The 14,994-nt window shown below is 43.9% G+C and overlaps 1 protein-coding gene across 1 annotated transcript in view; it reads right to left on the reverse strand.

Moving 5' to 3' along the window:
• Nucleotides 1-3,505: 3,505 nt before the first annotated feature.
• The window catches only part of DSP (desmoplakin), a 39,395-nt gene continuing 27,906 nt past the window's right edge, over nt 3,506-14,994 (reverse strand). The window contains exons 18-24 of the mRNA XM_087820656.1: nt 14,729-14,922; nt 13,295-13,457; nt 12,730-12,813; nt 12,138-12,245; nt 11,473-11,571; nt 8,352-10,646; nt 3,506-7,427 (exon numbers count right to left, since the gene is read on the reverse strand). Coding sequence (XP_087676782.1) covers nt 4,194-7,427; nt 8,352-10,646; nt 11,473-11,571; nt 12,138-12,245; nt 12,730-12,813; nt 13,295-13,457; nt 14,729-14,922 — 6,177 coding nt within the window. The 3' untranslated portion in view covers nt 3,506-4,193. The remainder of the gene's footprint in view (nt 7,428-8,351; nt 10,647-11,472; nt 11,572-12,137; nt 12,246-12,729; nt 12,814-13,294; nt 13,458-14,728; nt 14,923-14,994) is intronic.

Here is a 14,994-nt window from a genome sequence, read left to right on the forward strand (position 1 = left end):
CACAGTGAGCGTTCGCGTAGGAGCTGTTAACATTCGGACCCATTTGCTTTCTCCCGCGCTACCTACCTGCGCAGCCTCACACACGACTTTTGCTGAAGCATTTGAAAGGAAGTTGCAGATACTTCACCCCCAAACGTCCGCATGAATCTCTTCATCATGAGGATATTTTGCCTCCATAACCACAATAAATGATTCAACCTAAGAAAATGAATCATTTCAAAACGTCTCGCATACGGTTCATTATTCAAATTTCCCCAGTTGTCCCCCAAATTCCTTTAACAGCCGCTCTCTATTTTCCAACTCATGACTCTAATTGGCTATTGTCTCTTTTAATCTACAACAGCCTCCCCTACTCTCCTTTTTAAATTAAGCGGTTGTGTCTGTCAGGAGCCTCAGCCGCTCGTCGTGCAGACCGTCCCTCCTCCTGGATTTGTCCGATTTTTCCCCTTTACGATTAGAACCCGTTTAAGTGTTCTCGTCAGGAGATGCGTCTCACGGAGGACACGCGCCTTAGATCCTGTCAGCGGCGCGGAATCGGCCCCGGGCTGAAGGCGGCGGCTGGCTCCCGGTCTAACCGCCCGTTTCCCGGCGCCCGGTGGCCTGCGAGTGTCCCGCCGCCACCCGGCCCGCGCGGTCCCGCGCGGCCCCTCCGTCGGCTACAATTGCCTTTTTTTTTTTTTTAAGATTTCTTATTGATTTCTAGAAAGAGAAGGGAGAGAAACACCCATGTGAGACACTGACCGCCGCCTACCCCCCACCCCGACCTGGGGTGGAGCCCCCAACCTGGGCGCGAGCCCCAGCCCCGAAAGAGCGGGTGGCGTCCGTCTGGGGCACAGGACTTCACCCAGCCCCTGGGCCACAGCAGCCGGGCTCAGGGGGCCCTTTCCTCCATCGTGGCTTCTGCGTGTGTTCGCTGGCTTGCTTACCACACCTTCACTGTTGTTTCACCGTGGAGCCAAGGTGAGTTTTTTTAAATTATTGATTTATTATTATTTTTAAATTCAATATTACTGTTCCATTACCACTGTTGATTCTTGTTGAGGCTCTACCTGTCTCAAACTGGACCTGCGGGGTCCCTTCAAGCCAGTCCCCCATCTCTGTGCCCTGTGCCCGGGGGGGGGGGGCCGGGGGGGCCGGGGGGGGCCGGGGGGGCGGGGGCCCCCCGAGGGGGCCCCCCCGAGAGCTTCCTGTGACTAACCCGAGCTTGCTCTGCACCAGTCCTGCACCAGACCCGGAATCAGCGCCTTTTCGTTTCCCCAGGTGGTTTTAACTCCCAGAACCTAATCCCTCGTTATATTATTTTTATTTTATCCAAGCCGATGCCCACCCTTTGGCTCCCTTGGCATTTATTTGTTTGCATCAGACGAAGAAACAGACACGAAGGCAATTTTTGTGAACAGCCCTTTCCAGAGGCAAACAGCACCGTTCTCTCGCCGACGGGGAAAAAACGGCGACGAGTGTAAAAGGGCAGCGCCAGGAAAGACGGAAAACAAGCCGGTCGCTGCAAGCAGGTGTGGGGTCAGGGAGTTCTGGAAGTAGCTCGCTCACTCTGCCCACAGCATCTTTATTTTTTTTTTCATTCACATTTACAGTTAGCCCAGCAGCCTGGAAAAATGTTAAGACTTATTTGAATGTGAGATGATTTTCATTGAAAAAATTATATACTTCCCTTTTCGGTGGATGCAGTGTGTGTGAACCACATCAGAACTCAGCGCAGGTCGCGAGTGTCCTCTCCCCCAGGACACAGGCCCTACCTCGTCTCAGGGCTTACTGAGGACGTCAGCAGCAGCTTGGAGCCGGCACGCTCCTTCAGCCTCAGGAGCTGCTTCACACGGATGCCTGTTCATCTATTTCACCATCCTTTCCCCAGAGCGGTCTCCTGCCCTGTTCTAGGTTAGGCCTCTGTAGTGGGCTGAATCGTGTCATCCTTCCCCCCCCCCCCACTCCCAAATGCTTGTCTAATCCCTAACCCCCAATCTGTATTTGGAGATAGGGCCTTTAAAAGAGGTCATTAAGATGAAATGAGGGGAAAAGGGGTTCAATGAGGTTCCAAGAGTGGAGCCCTAATATGATAGGATTAGTATCCTTACAAGGAAGAGACCCCAGAGCTCCCTCCATACTCATCACTGCCTACGAACCTGAAGAATGATCGCCGGAAACCAACCCTGCACTGCAACATTTTTTTTTTTTTTTTAACATATCTTGATTGATTTCAGAGAGAGGAAAGGAGAGGGAGAGAGAAACATCAATGATGAGTCATTGATTGGCTGCCTAGCCCACAACCCGGGCATGTGCCCTGACAGGGAATCAAACCCCGATCTCCTGGATCCTAGGTCTATGCTCAACCACTGAGCCACGCCCAGCTGGGCCTGGACTGCAACTTGATCTTGGAACTCTAGCCCCCCAGAATTATGACAGTCCAAGCTAACACAGCCTCCCCGCTCTAGCATAAGGAATCTCTATTTCCCCCAACATAGCATTTATCACATACTATGTTTTTCCTTTCATATTACAAGGACCATTTTTTACCATGTTTTCCTACCACACGATGTAGTTTCTGGCACAATGTGTTGCATACAGAACTCAATATTTAGTGAGTGAAACTAATTACAAGTCTTCCAGGCTTGGGGGGGGAGGGAGGCAAGGGCAAGAAAAGAGGTCAGATATGAATGCTGTTTTCACACAAGTACCAAAAGCCCCAATAATTTAAGTATTATCTTAAGTAGGATCTTTTTTGTTTTACACAATTAGCATTTCATTTGCTTTCCTATTTTCTCTCTGTATTATAAAATGTTTGGTTGTCTTAATATACACTAGTGACATATGCAAGTTGTCCCACTGACTGCTTCATGTGTGCCTTCTGTCCCCGCCCAGGCTGCAAAGGCCTGAAGTCAGGGGTCTTCTAAATTCTGTTGAGTCCTCCTACTACCTAGCACAGTACTAGACACAAAACAGGTGTTCAGTAAAGTCATGTTAATTTAATGACAAATGTCTGAATTTCAAGTTTCTCTTTGATTAAAGGAATAGGCTTCTATCTCATTGTCTTCAACAGGCAGCCAAGAACTCTTCAGGAACTATTTTCATAGACACAGGACAATTCTTTTAGGGGACAAAATGAAATACCATGTATTTTGAGTATACCCAAAATAGAATCTTGGCAACCTTGTGTTTTTTAAATGTTATGATGATGACTTTTGCCCATGTTACTTGATATTCATTGTCCAGAGTAAACTGGAGCTGGGTATTGACCTCTGGCCTGGCCTCTACACAGGCTTATTTCCAAGGACTCACTGCCTGGTACACAGCAGGCACTCGAGAAGGGTTGGAAAAAAACTAACTTCAAAAACCAAATTCTAACAAGAATTCAGAACGAAAATAGTTTAGAAATGGTCTTCCTTAATATGCATTTTGAAAGCAGATGGTTTTAGACACATTTTACAACAATCAAAAAGCTTTTGCTAAGTCCCTTGTGTGTATAAGTGTTATTAAATCAAAACGCAAAAAATTCAAAAGTCCAAAAGTTTATTGCCAGAATAGCAAACTTCATAGACACCTTTTTAAAGTACATCAAAAATGATAAGCAAAATAAACAGAAAACTTTGACCAAAGAAAAGCAAAGATTGCTGCTATCATGCACATACAGTCAAATTAATACCAAACCAACAGATACATAAGAGTATATGGGTCATACAATCCACATTCTAAAACTAAAAGGAGACTCATTCCAAAATGCTTAGGTTTGGGTGGGTTTTTCTTGGGGGGAGAGGGGTAATTTTTCTCGTAATACAGAAAATGGAAATATGTAGATGAGAAACAAAATGATGACTAAAATATTAACGATCGATTTAATTTTCATCTCCAAGAAACAGAAATCTGTATTAAGGCCAAAAGAAATTCAAGAAGAATGGACCAAAAATCTAAACACAGAAGAAAATTCTAAACTCAATTTGTGCTATCCTTACAACTGATTACCATTTCATTTACACTACATCCAGCGTATTACAATAGTGAAGGTGAGCTAAGAAGATAAAAGCCAGAACAGCCTTTACTATTTGATTTCAACCCTAGCAACGTTTCCTTAAGCACAGAAGATTCTATCGCTAGATTGCAAGCACTAGATTTTCTTTATTATTTAATAAAGTGAAAATTCCTATAAATGAAGTCAAGGTCTAGCGCCCATTTCTAACTGACTACTAGTGCCCAATAGAGCTACTGCTAAAGGTGTAGGAGTAAGAGTAGGAAGAATTCCCTGTGGCATCAAAGCTTCCTCTCCGGGACCCACTGCGGGAGCCAGAGCGGGAGCCAGAGCGAGACCCGGAGCGGGAGCCGGAGCGGGAGCCTGGGGCAGAAGACATGTTATAAGGGCTGGGCAGGCCCTTGGATGAAACAGAGGCGGCCTCCAGAAGGCGCAGGCCAGTGACATCTTCCACCATGGAGCGATTCATAGCATCCTTATAGGAGATTTTTAACTTGGTTTTGGGGCAGGTCAGGATTTTGGCGTAGCTGCTGATGTCTTGCAGCCTCTGGGCTGCTCGGCCGTCGATGAAGCCCTTTCTGATGGCCTCCTCAATGCCTATCCTGCCGTGCACCTCGGGGTCAACGAGGCCCCCCGTGAGGTACTGGAACTCCAGGAAGCGCTGGCCAGCCTCGTAGGGGAGCCACTTTTCTTTCACTGCCTCCGCTGCCGACATCTTCTTCCCCTTCACGCCTTCAAAGCCAATGAAGGCTTTCTGAGCAGGCTTCAGCCTGGTGGCCATCTCTTGGTCAATCAGGCCCTGGGAGACGGCATCCTGGAGCGACAGCTTCTGACCCGTGGTTGGATGGATGATGCCGCCCGTGCAGGCCTGAGCCTCCAGGAGCCTCTGGCCAGTGATGCTGTCCACAATGCCCCGCTCTATGCCTTCTGCGATGGAGATCTTCTCCAGGTTCTCGGTGTCGAAGATGGCTGCAATGGGGCTCGATTCCTCCAGGGCGTCAGACAGAGAGCTGCTCTTGATGGTTAAATTCCTGACACTGGATATGGTAGAAATCTTACTGACCGACTCATGTCGGGAGCTGCTGAAAACATCATCACTGACACCGCCACCCATGCCACTGCCATTGCCAACACCATTTTTCAAGGAGATCATATCAGCAAATTGAGTGAGGCTGAGGCTACCGGATCGGTACTGATCGAAAAACTTCCTGTCAACCAGGCCCTTGTCAATAGCATCTTGAATATCATACTGACTGCCTGTCTTTCTATCTACCAGGACCACCCTGGTGGAGCCGTCAGATCCAGTGATGGTTATTTCTTCCCACTCGCACTCCTGCTCACACAGTTCCTTATAGGTTTCGTAATCGATAAGGCCCTTCTTGTAAGCCTCCTGAACAGACATCTCCTTGTTGGTTTCCGGGTCCACGATGACCACTCTGCGCTTCCTCAGCGTGTTCTTCTGTGATGTCTGCACCTGCTTTTTCTTTTCTTTCAGGGGCAGTAGACAGAGCCCCGTCTCCTCGTCCTTGATGCACCTTTCTTTTAATTGTAGATAGGTAAGATTTTCTTCAGTGTTTGGGTCAAAAAATCCTTTGGTATCATCAGTTGGATCTGAGAGAATCTCACTGAGCTCCTCATTAAAGTAGCCCCTCTTGTATGCCATGTCAACGGGTAACCGATGGCTCTCCTTCGGGTCGATGATCCCACCGGTTGCAATCTGTGCTTCTAGTAATCGAATGCCATGGCCCTTTTCGATGAGTTCCTTGTTCATGGCTTGGAACAAAGAGATGATGTTTCCTGTTTCAGGATCATTATACCCGGTGACAGCTCGTTCTGCAGACAGGAGCTTCTCTTTGAACTCAATACCCACCAGACCTCTTTTATAGGCTTCCTCCACTGTTAACCGCAAGTTGCCAACAGGATCCACTATAAAACCAGTAGCTGCTTGGGCTTCCAGCAACTCCAGAGCAGTACCAGGTCGGACCAAGCCAATTTTCATGGCCTCGTAGATGCCAAGCTTCTGTTTTGTGGTCTCATTGTAAATGCCTGCTATGCAGCTTGAACCCTGAAGGAAGTCCTTAATTCTCTCACCAACTTCATCATAAGAAATTCGACCTGATTCCAGTTCATTTACAGTGGATAGTCCCAATATACCAGAATCCACCAGCTCAGAAACGGTCACAGGTTGTCTGATTCCTTGGAAGGACATGCTTCTCTTCTGTACAGACAGCAAGAGCAGACCAGTGTGAGGTTCGATTCTGCACCGTTCCCTCAGCTGCATGTAACTGACCTTCTTTTGGGTAACTGGATCCACAAAGTTTTTCTGACTATCTCGGGGATCATTCAGGGACCGATACAAATCTCTGTCAATCAGCCCACGGGCCAAGGCTACATCTTTTGGCAAAAAGACGCTGTTCACGGGGTCCACTACACCCCCTGAAGCAAGCTGGGCTTCCAGCAGACGCATTCCGGTTTCTCTATCAATCAAATTTTTCTTGATGGCTTCTGAAAGGGTTACTGTCTTGCCTGAAAATGGATCATCAAAACCAGTGATAGCTTTTTCTGCTGTATATATCTGTTGACGGTCATCGAAGTCGATGAGGTCCCGGGCTATTGCATTGTCAACAGTCAGCTTCTCATTCCTATGGGGATCAATGATACCACCTGTAGCCGCCTGGGCCTCCAGAAGCATGACTGTGGATTCTGGGGTGATTAGATTCTTCCTCTTGGCCTCTACCAAAGAGTACTTTTCCTTGGGGGAAACAGAAGCTCCAGCGATAGCTCCTGCACCCCGAAGGAAAGGCTGGATTTCAGAAGCAACTTCTTCCACTGACTTTTTCCCCTTCAGCAGTTTGTCCAAGGTTGTTTTGTCAATCAGCTGGCACTCGTAGAGCTGCATTGCCGTTACCTTCTTCCTTAGTCCATCAAACACCAGCTTGGAGGAGTCAACAGTCCATTCATACTCAGTCTGGGTCTCCCGATGGGACCCATATGGGCGCTGTTTGAGTTTGTCGATTTCCCTCTGAAGTCGGGAGCGCTCTGTCTCCAACTGTGACTGTGTCTCCCTGGTAGAATCCTCCAACTTTCGCCTGCACCTCTCTTCAATCCTCTTGATGTCTGCCTGGAGTCTTTCAATCTCACTCCTAAGGCAGTTCTTCTCTCTCTCGCTCTTTTCTCTTTCTGACTCTATCTTTCTAATAGCCTCTTCTTTCCGGGAGTATTGAGTTTTCCACTGATTCAGGTCATTCTGGATTTGCTGTTTCTCACACTCAAGGCGCTGTTTCACCCTACTTTCTGCCTCTAGAGTTGCTTTGGCTCGGTTCAGCTCATCCTCCAGCCTCTGCAGCCTGATCTTATCTTGCTCCAGAACTTTGATTTTCACCAGAAGGCTCTCTCTTTCCTGCACCACTTGAGTGCACTGACTCTTTGATTCGTGAATCCTGTTAGATGCCTAGAATTTAAAAAGAAAGAAATGGGAAAAACATGTTTGGATCATATCGTATGGCTACCATAATTTAACCTGTTTTCTTACATTTTCTAAAAAAATACATTTCCCCTGGGTATACTGTTATTTTGTTATCTTATAAATTCATGAAAAAATTCTGTAGATGTATGTTGCCACTTTGAGAAATGGCTTCATACTTAATATTTTTTCCATAAAAGGAAATAGAAGTTATAGACCTGTCTTATTATTAACAGCGGTGTTCCAGGTAATTAATTACACCCGCTATACCCACAGCTCGCCTGTTACAGCTATACTAACATGCTTTAAAAAGCAATAATCATCTTTGCATATATACATACCCGACACCCAGCCCCACACAAATATTGTCTATAGAAGCCAAATGTATTAGAAGTTAAAGAAGTTATTTTTAAATTAGGGATTAAAAAAATAAAAGCCAAACAAACGGGGCCATGACCAAGAGAATAATGCATGCAGGAAAATCATGTAAGCAAGAGGGAAAAAGTGATTTTTAAAATTGCATAGAAAAAGCCTATGGATGGCTCTTATTTAGGAAAATTTAAATTTAAAATGTAGGTCATGGCTCAGTAAGTAAGAGCTATCTTCTAGACAACAGAGAGAAACTCAGGGGAAATGATCTCATTGTTATACCCATGCTAAAGTTTTAAAAGCAGAGCCAAACACGGGTTACACTCAGGCTGGCATAGATGCAGTGACAGAACAGAAGGGCAAAGCGCACTGACGCTACTCAAAGCAGTTGTCTGGACAATAAGAGAGTAGTACAGTAATAAAAAGAAAAATTAGACTTTCTACCAGCATCCATCTCAGTAGCAAGAGCATAGTTCAGACAGGGTGACAATGAAGTGAATTATTTGAGAGACAGTGGAGCTGTGATCAAATATTTGTGAATACCTCTAAAGCCTGCTTTTGGAATTTCTCAATTTCCTGTCTCAAATTTTCCCTCTCTCTCTGTAAATCATTAATCAGCCCCTGCAGTTCCAGGGTTCGGTTGTTGCTGATCTGCAGTTGGCTCCTTAGTTCAGAGATGGTTGTATTTTTATCACTATCTGCTTCACTCCGGCCCCTCCTGAGCTCATCATATTCTAGCTTCAGGTTCCGTAGTTCTTCCTCCAGCATCAAATGCTCCTTGGTCAAGTTCTCTGTGAGCGACTGCAGCCTCTCGATTTCTATTTTGCTTTCATTTAAGCTCCTGCTTTTATCTTCTATGGCCTTCTGGAAATGCTCATTCCTCAAGTGAGCCTGTTTGACATTGTCTTGTTCCTGGAGCAGCTGGCGCCTCAGGGCCTCCACCTCCAAGGAGAGCCTCCTCAGCTCCTCCTGGGTCCTCTGCTTCTCCCTCAGGTGGCCGTCCAGCACGTCCCTCTGCTGCCGGAGGTCATCCTCGCTCCTTTTCTTCACAATGGACACCTGCTCCAGCTGCTGGGTCAGGCTGGTGATTTTTATCGCTTGCTCCTTCAAAGACCTCCTCATGCCTTCCAGCTCCTCCTCTAGCAGCTTCCTCTTGCAGGAGTCATCTGAGGCCGTCCTCTTCAGGCGATTCAGCTCCTCTTCCACCTTCTGCTTCTGCAACTGCAGGTCTTTCAGAGAATTCTGGAATCTTGTGATGTCCTGGTCCTTCACGATCCTCTCCTGGGAAATCCTTTCATAGTCGACTTTCAGGCGCGTTAGTTCTTTCTCATGGACCTTCAATTTGCTTATAGTCTCTGTGGCATTGTCATTTGCTTTCTGCAGATCATACTGGGCTCTTTGTAATTTAGCATTTTCATCTTCCAGGCACTGGCGTTCCTTCGTTTCTGTTTCTATAAGTTGTTTCAGCCTTTCTATCTCCCTGTTTTTATCCTGAATTGTCTTGGCAGCATCATCGAGAGACTGCTTATATCTCAGGCTCTCTTCTGTGCGCATCTGAGTGACCTGTCTCAGCTCGATCTCCAGCTGCTGCTTTCTCTGGGACACCTCCGAGCCGGCAGCCTTTTGCTGCTGGGCGTTTTCTTCGACCCTCCTGAGGTTGTCCGTGGTCTGGGCTAACGTGCTCTTCAGCCGCTTTACTTCCTCAGACAGGCTCCTGTTTTCCCTGGTGAGGTTGTCTATCTGGGCTCGGTAGCCACTGGTGTCTTCCTCCTTCTTCAGGGTGAGCTGGTGGATGGTCGTCTTCGTGATGTTGATCTCGGTCTCAAACTGGTTTTTTAAGCTAATGATTTCCTCATCGTAATTGCTCCTTACCTTAGCCAGTTCATTTTCATACTCCCAGCGGCGCTTGGCCTCCTCCTGAAAGTCAGCTTTAAGTCTCTCGATCTCCTTATTTTTGTCCTGAATGGTCTTTGCAGCCTCCTCCAGAGACTGCTTGTGCCTCGCATTGTCCTCGGAGCGCTGCTGGATGACCTGCTTGAGCTCCATCTCCAGGTGCTGCTTCCTCTGCAGCATCTCAGAGCCGCAGGCCTTCTGCTGGAGGGCGTCCTCCTCTGCGCGCCTGCGCTGCTCCGTGGTCTGCAGGATGCTGTCGTTCAGCCTCACGATCTCGTCCTTCAGGTCGCGGTTTTCCCTGGAGAGTCTGTCGAGCTGGTTTCTAAGGTTTTTGGAATCATCCTCCTTTTGCATGCTTATCTCCTGGATGGTGGTCTTCGTAATGTTAATCTCTGTTTCAAACTTGTTCCTTAAATTACTCATCTCCTCATTATAGTGGTTTCTTACCTTTGCCAGCTCATTTTCGTATTCTCTCTTCCGGGCACCCTCCTCCTGCAGAAGGATCCTCAACCTTTCTATCTCGAACTCCTTTTCTTTGATGGCTTTCTCTGACTCTATTTTCTGCCAGCCCAGGCTCTCCTTTTCACATTGCCTCGCTTTCTGCAGTTGGTCATAGTCGCTCTTCTGTTGGTCAAATCTGTCCTCCACAGCCTTTCTTCTCCTCTTTTCATCTTCAATCTCATAAGTAAGCCTGGTGATCTTCTCGTTGAGTTCCTTTATTTGCCCATAGCACTTATCTAGGTTTTGCTTAGCTGCCTTCCCATCCAGCTCAGCTTGTCGCTTTAGTTCCTCCAGGCTCACGAGCTTTGCTTTGAACTGGGAACACTCAGTCTGGTATTTCTGCAGGTTCTGATCCAGGAATTTGTTCTTATTGCAGTTTTCAGAGTTGGCATCTCGGGCCAGTCGGAGCTCCTCTTCCAAAACTTCGATCTTGGTATTTTTCAGCTATAAAAGCAAAATCAGAAATATGTTGAAAGAAAAGCACTTCATATCACAAGAGAGCAGCAGTACTTTCCTCCTCCCAGACTGGTGTGCACTCTTATTTCTCTTTACACACCCACACGCGCGCACACATATACACACATATGAGCACATGCTTGTGCACACACACAAGCACACACATATAGTGATACAAGACAAAAACTACTTGACAAAAATCCAATAAATCTGTATTTTCCTCATAATCCTTCAACTGTTTGTGCGATCTTAGCAAATGATACACCTTTGAGTTTCAGCTTCCTCAGCTGTAAATGAGGTCATTTCTTCCAAGATCAAAAACTTATGATTTTATAAATTATGTTTTCTTTATTTCAGGGTAAACCATAAGTTTTCACATAAACTCAATTTAAGTATGAGAAATGAGGAAATTAAACCATCACTCAACATGAAAAATTCAACTACAGCTCATTCAGTATGTTCTTAGTCGTGGTTTAACACAAAGAAATAAAGCAAATTACTTGATCAAACTAAAAATTAAGTTACTGGTTTTGGGCAAGGTAAAATAGCTAAAATTTTGCAAATACTACCTAAGGCATTTTGAACAGTGTACTAGAGCATGGGACTAACCCCAGGCTCATGAGCAAACTGTATTAGACTAACTGTGTAGAGAAAATCTAGGCTCATGAGCAAACTGTATTAGACTAACTGTGTAGAGAAAATCTAGTTTTACCAGTAAGTATGCCCAAATCCATGTTATAATGAGGCAATATTAATAAGGTTCTACTCTATTTTATTTTTTTGCTGCCTCAAGGAAATGAAGTAAATAAATTACCTTCAGGTCTTCCAAACTCTTCAGCATCTCACTTAAGAATCTGTAATAGTCTCCAGACCTTGTAATCAGTTCTATGTACCGAGCATGCATATCCGCAGCCTTGGAGAAAAGGGGTGAAAGAAGATAAAAAAGATATTACATTCCAAAAAAGTCCTATGCAAGTGGACCGATTTTGTTTTTCCAAAACTATGAAATAGTAAAAGTATAATTTAAAGAGTGAATTCCCTTCTTTCATGCATGCTAATGCCAAATTCTAGGAGTACATCAAAATAAAGGGCTAAAAACATTGTATTCCATTTTCATCACTCTGGGGTGTTTCCCCTAAACCATCTGACCGGTGATGTTCTCTGACATCTTTGGGAGAGTTGACTTTTAAAAACCCACAAAATATTTTCTACTTTTTTAAAGTATCCCTCATTAAATCCAAAATTTAAGCCTAATTTCTGCAAAAGTTCTAATAAATTGACAACAGATTCAGACTTCTACTGATCATTTCCTAAAATGCACCACATATTGATGACTCACACTAGGAGGAGTATAACCTTCCAGTCAACCTTTTTGAGTGGATCCCCTGTAACAAGGGATGAATTTAGGGAAAACAGGAAGAATACAGGGAAAAGGGAGGAGGCAGAAGGAATGACATACATATGTAATGACATACATACCTCTTGCAGGATCACTCCAGAAGGAGACTGAACCATGGTCCTCTTAATAGGTATGTTCAGTAGAGTTTCCAGTCCTGAGGTATATGATGCCAGCTGGAGTTCATAATCCTGAAGAATAATAGAGTTTAAGAAAAACATACTCTGTTAACTTACAAGGACACACTGACAGCTACAATTCCACAGTTGCATCAAACTGTATTTCTAATGACTAACCCCAAAGGGTATCATGTGCAGCTAGTGCCCACATGGCTAATATTACATTATTAAACCAGGCAGTACATCTTTATGCGCTAACAGGAGAATCAGTCCTGCACATGCCACCAGTCTAAAGAAGGAAGACCAGCCCATTCCCACAGATACAATATCTGTAATGAATTCAAGTGAATTCAATGTGTAATGAATTCAAGTGAATTCAATGTGTAATGAATTCAAGTTCAAGGATAGCAATTTTTTATGGTTTGTTTAGGAGAGAATATATAAAATCCATCATTGCTATCTTCAAGAAGTTTATAATCTTGAAAGTGAATCAGAAAATAATGCAGTTAATAATATGCTTGATGAAATACCAACATTCTTTGTAAAACCAGCATACCTTAATTGAATTTGCACAAAGTTCAGCAATTTTTTGTACTTCTTCTGATTTGTCACGTTTGCCAGAAATTTCATTATGCAAGTTCTATATAAAAGATAAAATGTTATTTATGAATGTTAAAGTGTATAAACATTTAAAAATAAATATTATTTCACTTTCTAACCACTGTTACTTGTTTTTTCTCTCTGTTTATTACTACATGTACTGACCTCATATTCTCAGTTAAACCTTAGGAGATGAGTGTATGTTCTACTCAGAAAAGAGAACAAAGCTCTTCAACTTATTATCCACCTAAAAGGTCACTTTCTAGTCAAAACTCTTTTCTGATCTTTCACCTCAATTTATAAAAGTACTTTAGTACAACATTACATTATTTCAATATTCATAATTGCATTTCTTTGTAAGTATCTCAATTGTTTTCCTCTAGGCAGTCTTTAAGCATTCACAAAATAGGCTAGTAATATTAATCATTTCAAACCTAAGCACTGCTATGAAAACCACAGGAAAATACAGCGTACACCCAAGTAATTTCAAAATAGCCACAGAATGACATGTTGACTTTTACCTTCTGCTCATTCAAAAATCGCATGACTGTGCTGGAATCTCCAAACTTCATGGATTCTAAGGAATCCTGGCGGCGTTTGGCATCATAGAGCCACTTGCAGAAAGCCTGATAGTTATCACGATAATTCCTCAGCTGCTTGATTTGTTTCTCCAGGTCCCATAATCTAGGGAAAACACAGATAAAATTATTAAGATTGTGAAAGCACTACTGTTGTCCCTCAAAGTATTTAATATAGAGTCCCTATATGGCCAAGCAATTCCACTTGGTATATACCAAAGAGAAATGAAAACACACATCCACACAAAAAGTTATACGTGAGTGTTCATAGCACCATTTTTCACGATAGTCAGAAACTGGAAACAACCCAAATATCCATCAACTGATGAAAAGATAAACAAAATGCAGTATATCCATACATAAAATATTACTCAGCCGTAAAAAGAAACAGAGTACTGACACATGCTACACCATGAGTGAACCTTGAAAACACTGTGCTAAGTGAAAAAAGCCATTTACCATTGACCGTCTATTGTATGATTCTATTTATATGAAATGTCAGGACAGGCAAATCTATACAGACAGAAAGTTGGGAAGTAGTGACGGCTGGTGGGTGGAGGATTTCTTTGTGAAGATAAAAATGTTCTAAACTTAGATTGTGGTGGTGATTACACAATTCTGAATATAACTAAAAACCACTGAATTATACACATTAAATGGGTAAACTGTATGACATGTGAATTACATGTCAATAAAGAAGTTTTTAAAAAGCACTGCTAGCCATGGCTGGTGGCTCAGTTGGTCGGAGCGTCGTCCTGTACACCAAAAGGCTGTGGGTTCGTTTCCCGGTCAGAGCACACACCAAGGCTGTGGGTTCGTTTCCCGGTCAGAGCACACACCAAGGCTGTGAGTTCAAATCCAATCGAGGCTCATACGGGGGCAACCGATCGATGTTTCTCTCTCACATCAATGTCTCTTTCTCTCTCTCTCTCACTTCCTCTCTCTCTCAAATCAATAAAAATATATCCTTGGGTAAGGATTAACAAAATAAAATAAAAAGCACTGCTAGTAAAATGAAATACAAGCAAGATTCGGGAGATATTTTTAAACCTTCATGCGCAGTAAGGCATTTCTTTTGTTAAGATTTAATTTTCATAAACTTTCAGTGAAAAAGCATCTACTTCCTCCAACAGTGATAACAAGAGTTTGCTTATAGGGCACAAAAGAGCTTGATCAATGTCTTCTATTTCCCCAAGAACCTGGATGGCACCTGGCACGGGTTGGTTCAAGCTTGGCTATCCTAGTCCATAAATAGAACACCTGTATTAACTAACTTACATACGAAACAAAACCATTATTTTTTATAGTGATTATTTCAAGTGGCATTATCCTAGGAACAAAGAGCTGGGAAGAATGTGCAGAAGGAGGCTGGCATACCTGTAGTCTATCTGTTTATCTATTCTCTGCCAGCGATCTGTCAGCTGCGTGACTTTTTCACTGAACTTGCCCAGATCCAAGTCATAAAGTGGATATTGCTGTGAAGTCTGGGAGTGGATCTGCTGGGCTTTCTGCAGTTCTGTCTTCATGGTGGCCAACAGTGACTTCTTCAAGTTCAAGTCATTTTTAATTTTCTGTCATCAGAGAAAAAAAGAGTACAAATTCATCTCATATCCTACTTCATGCCTCACTGCAAATCACCAAAC

This window comes from Miniopterus natalensis, chromosome 9 (assembly GCF_054644295.1).
Source record: "Miniopterus natalensis isolate mMinNat1 chromosome 9, mMinNat1.hap1, whole genome shotgun sequence".
NCBI lineage: Eukaryota > Metazoa > Chordata > Mammalia > Chiroptera > Miniopteridae > Miniopterus > Miniopterus natalensis.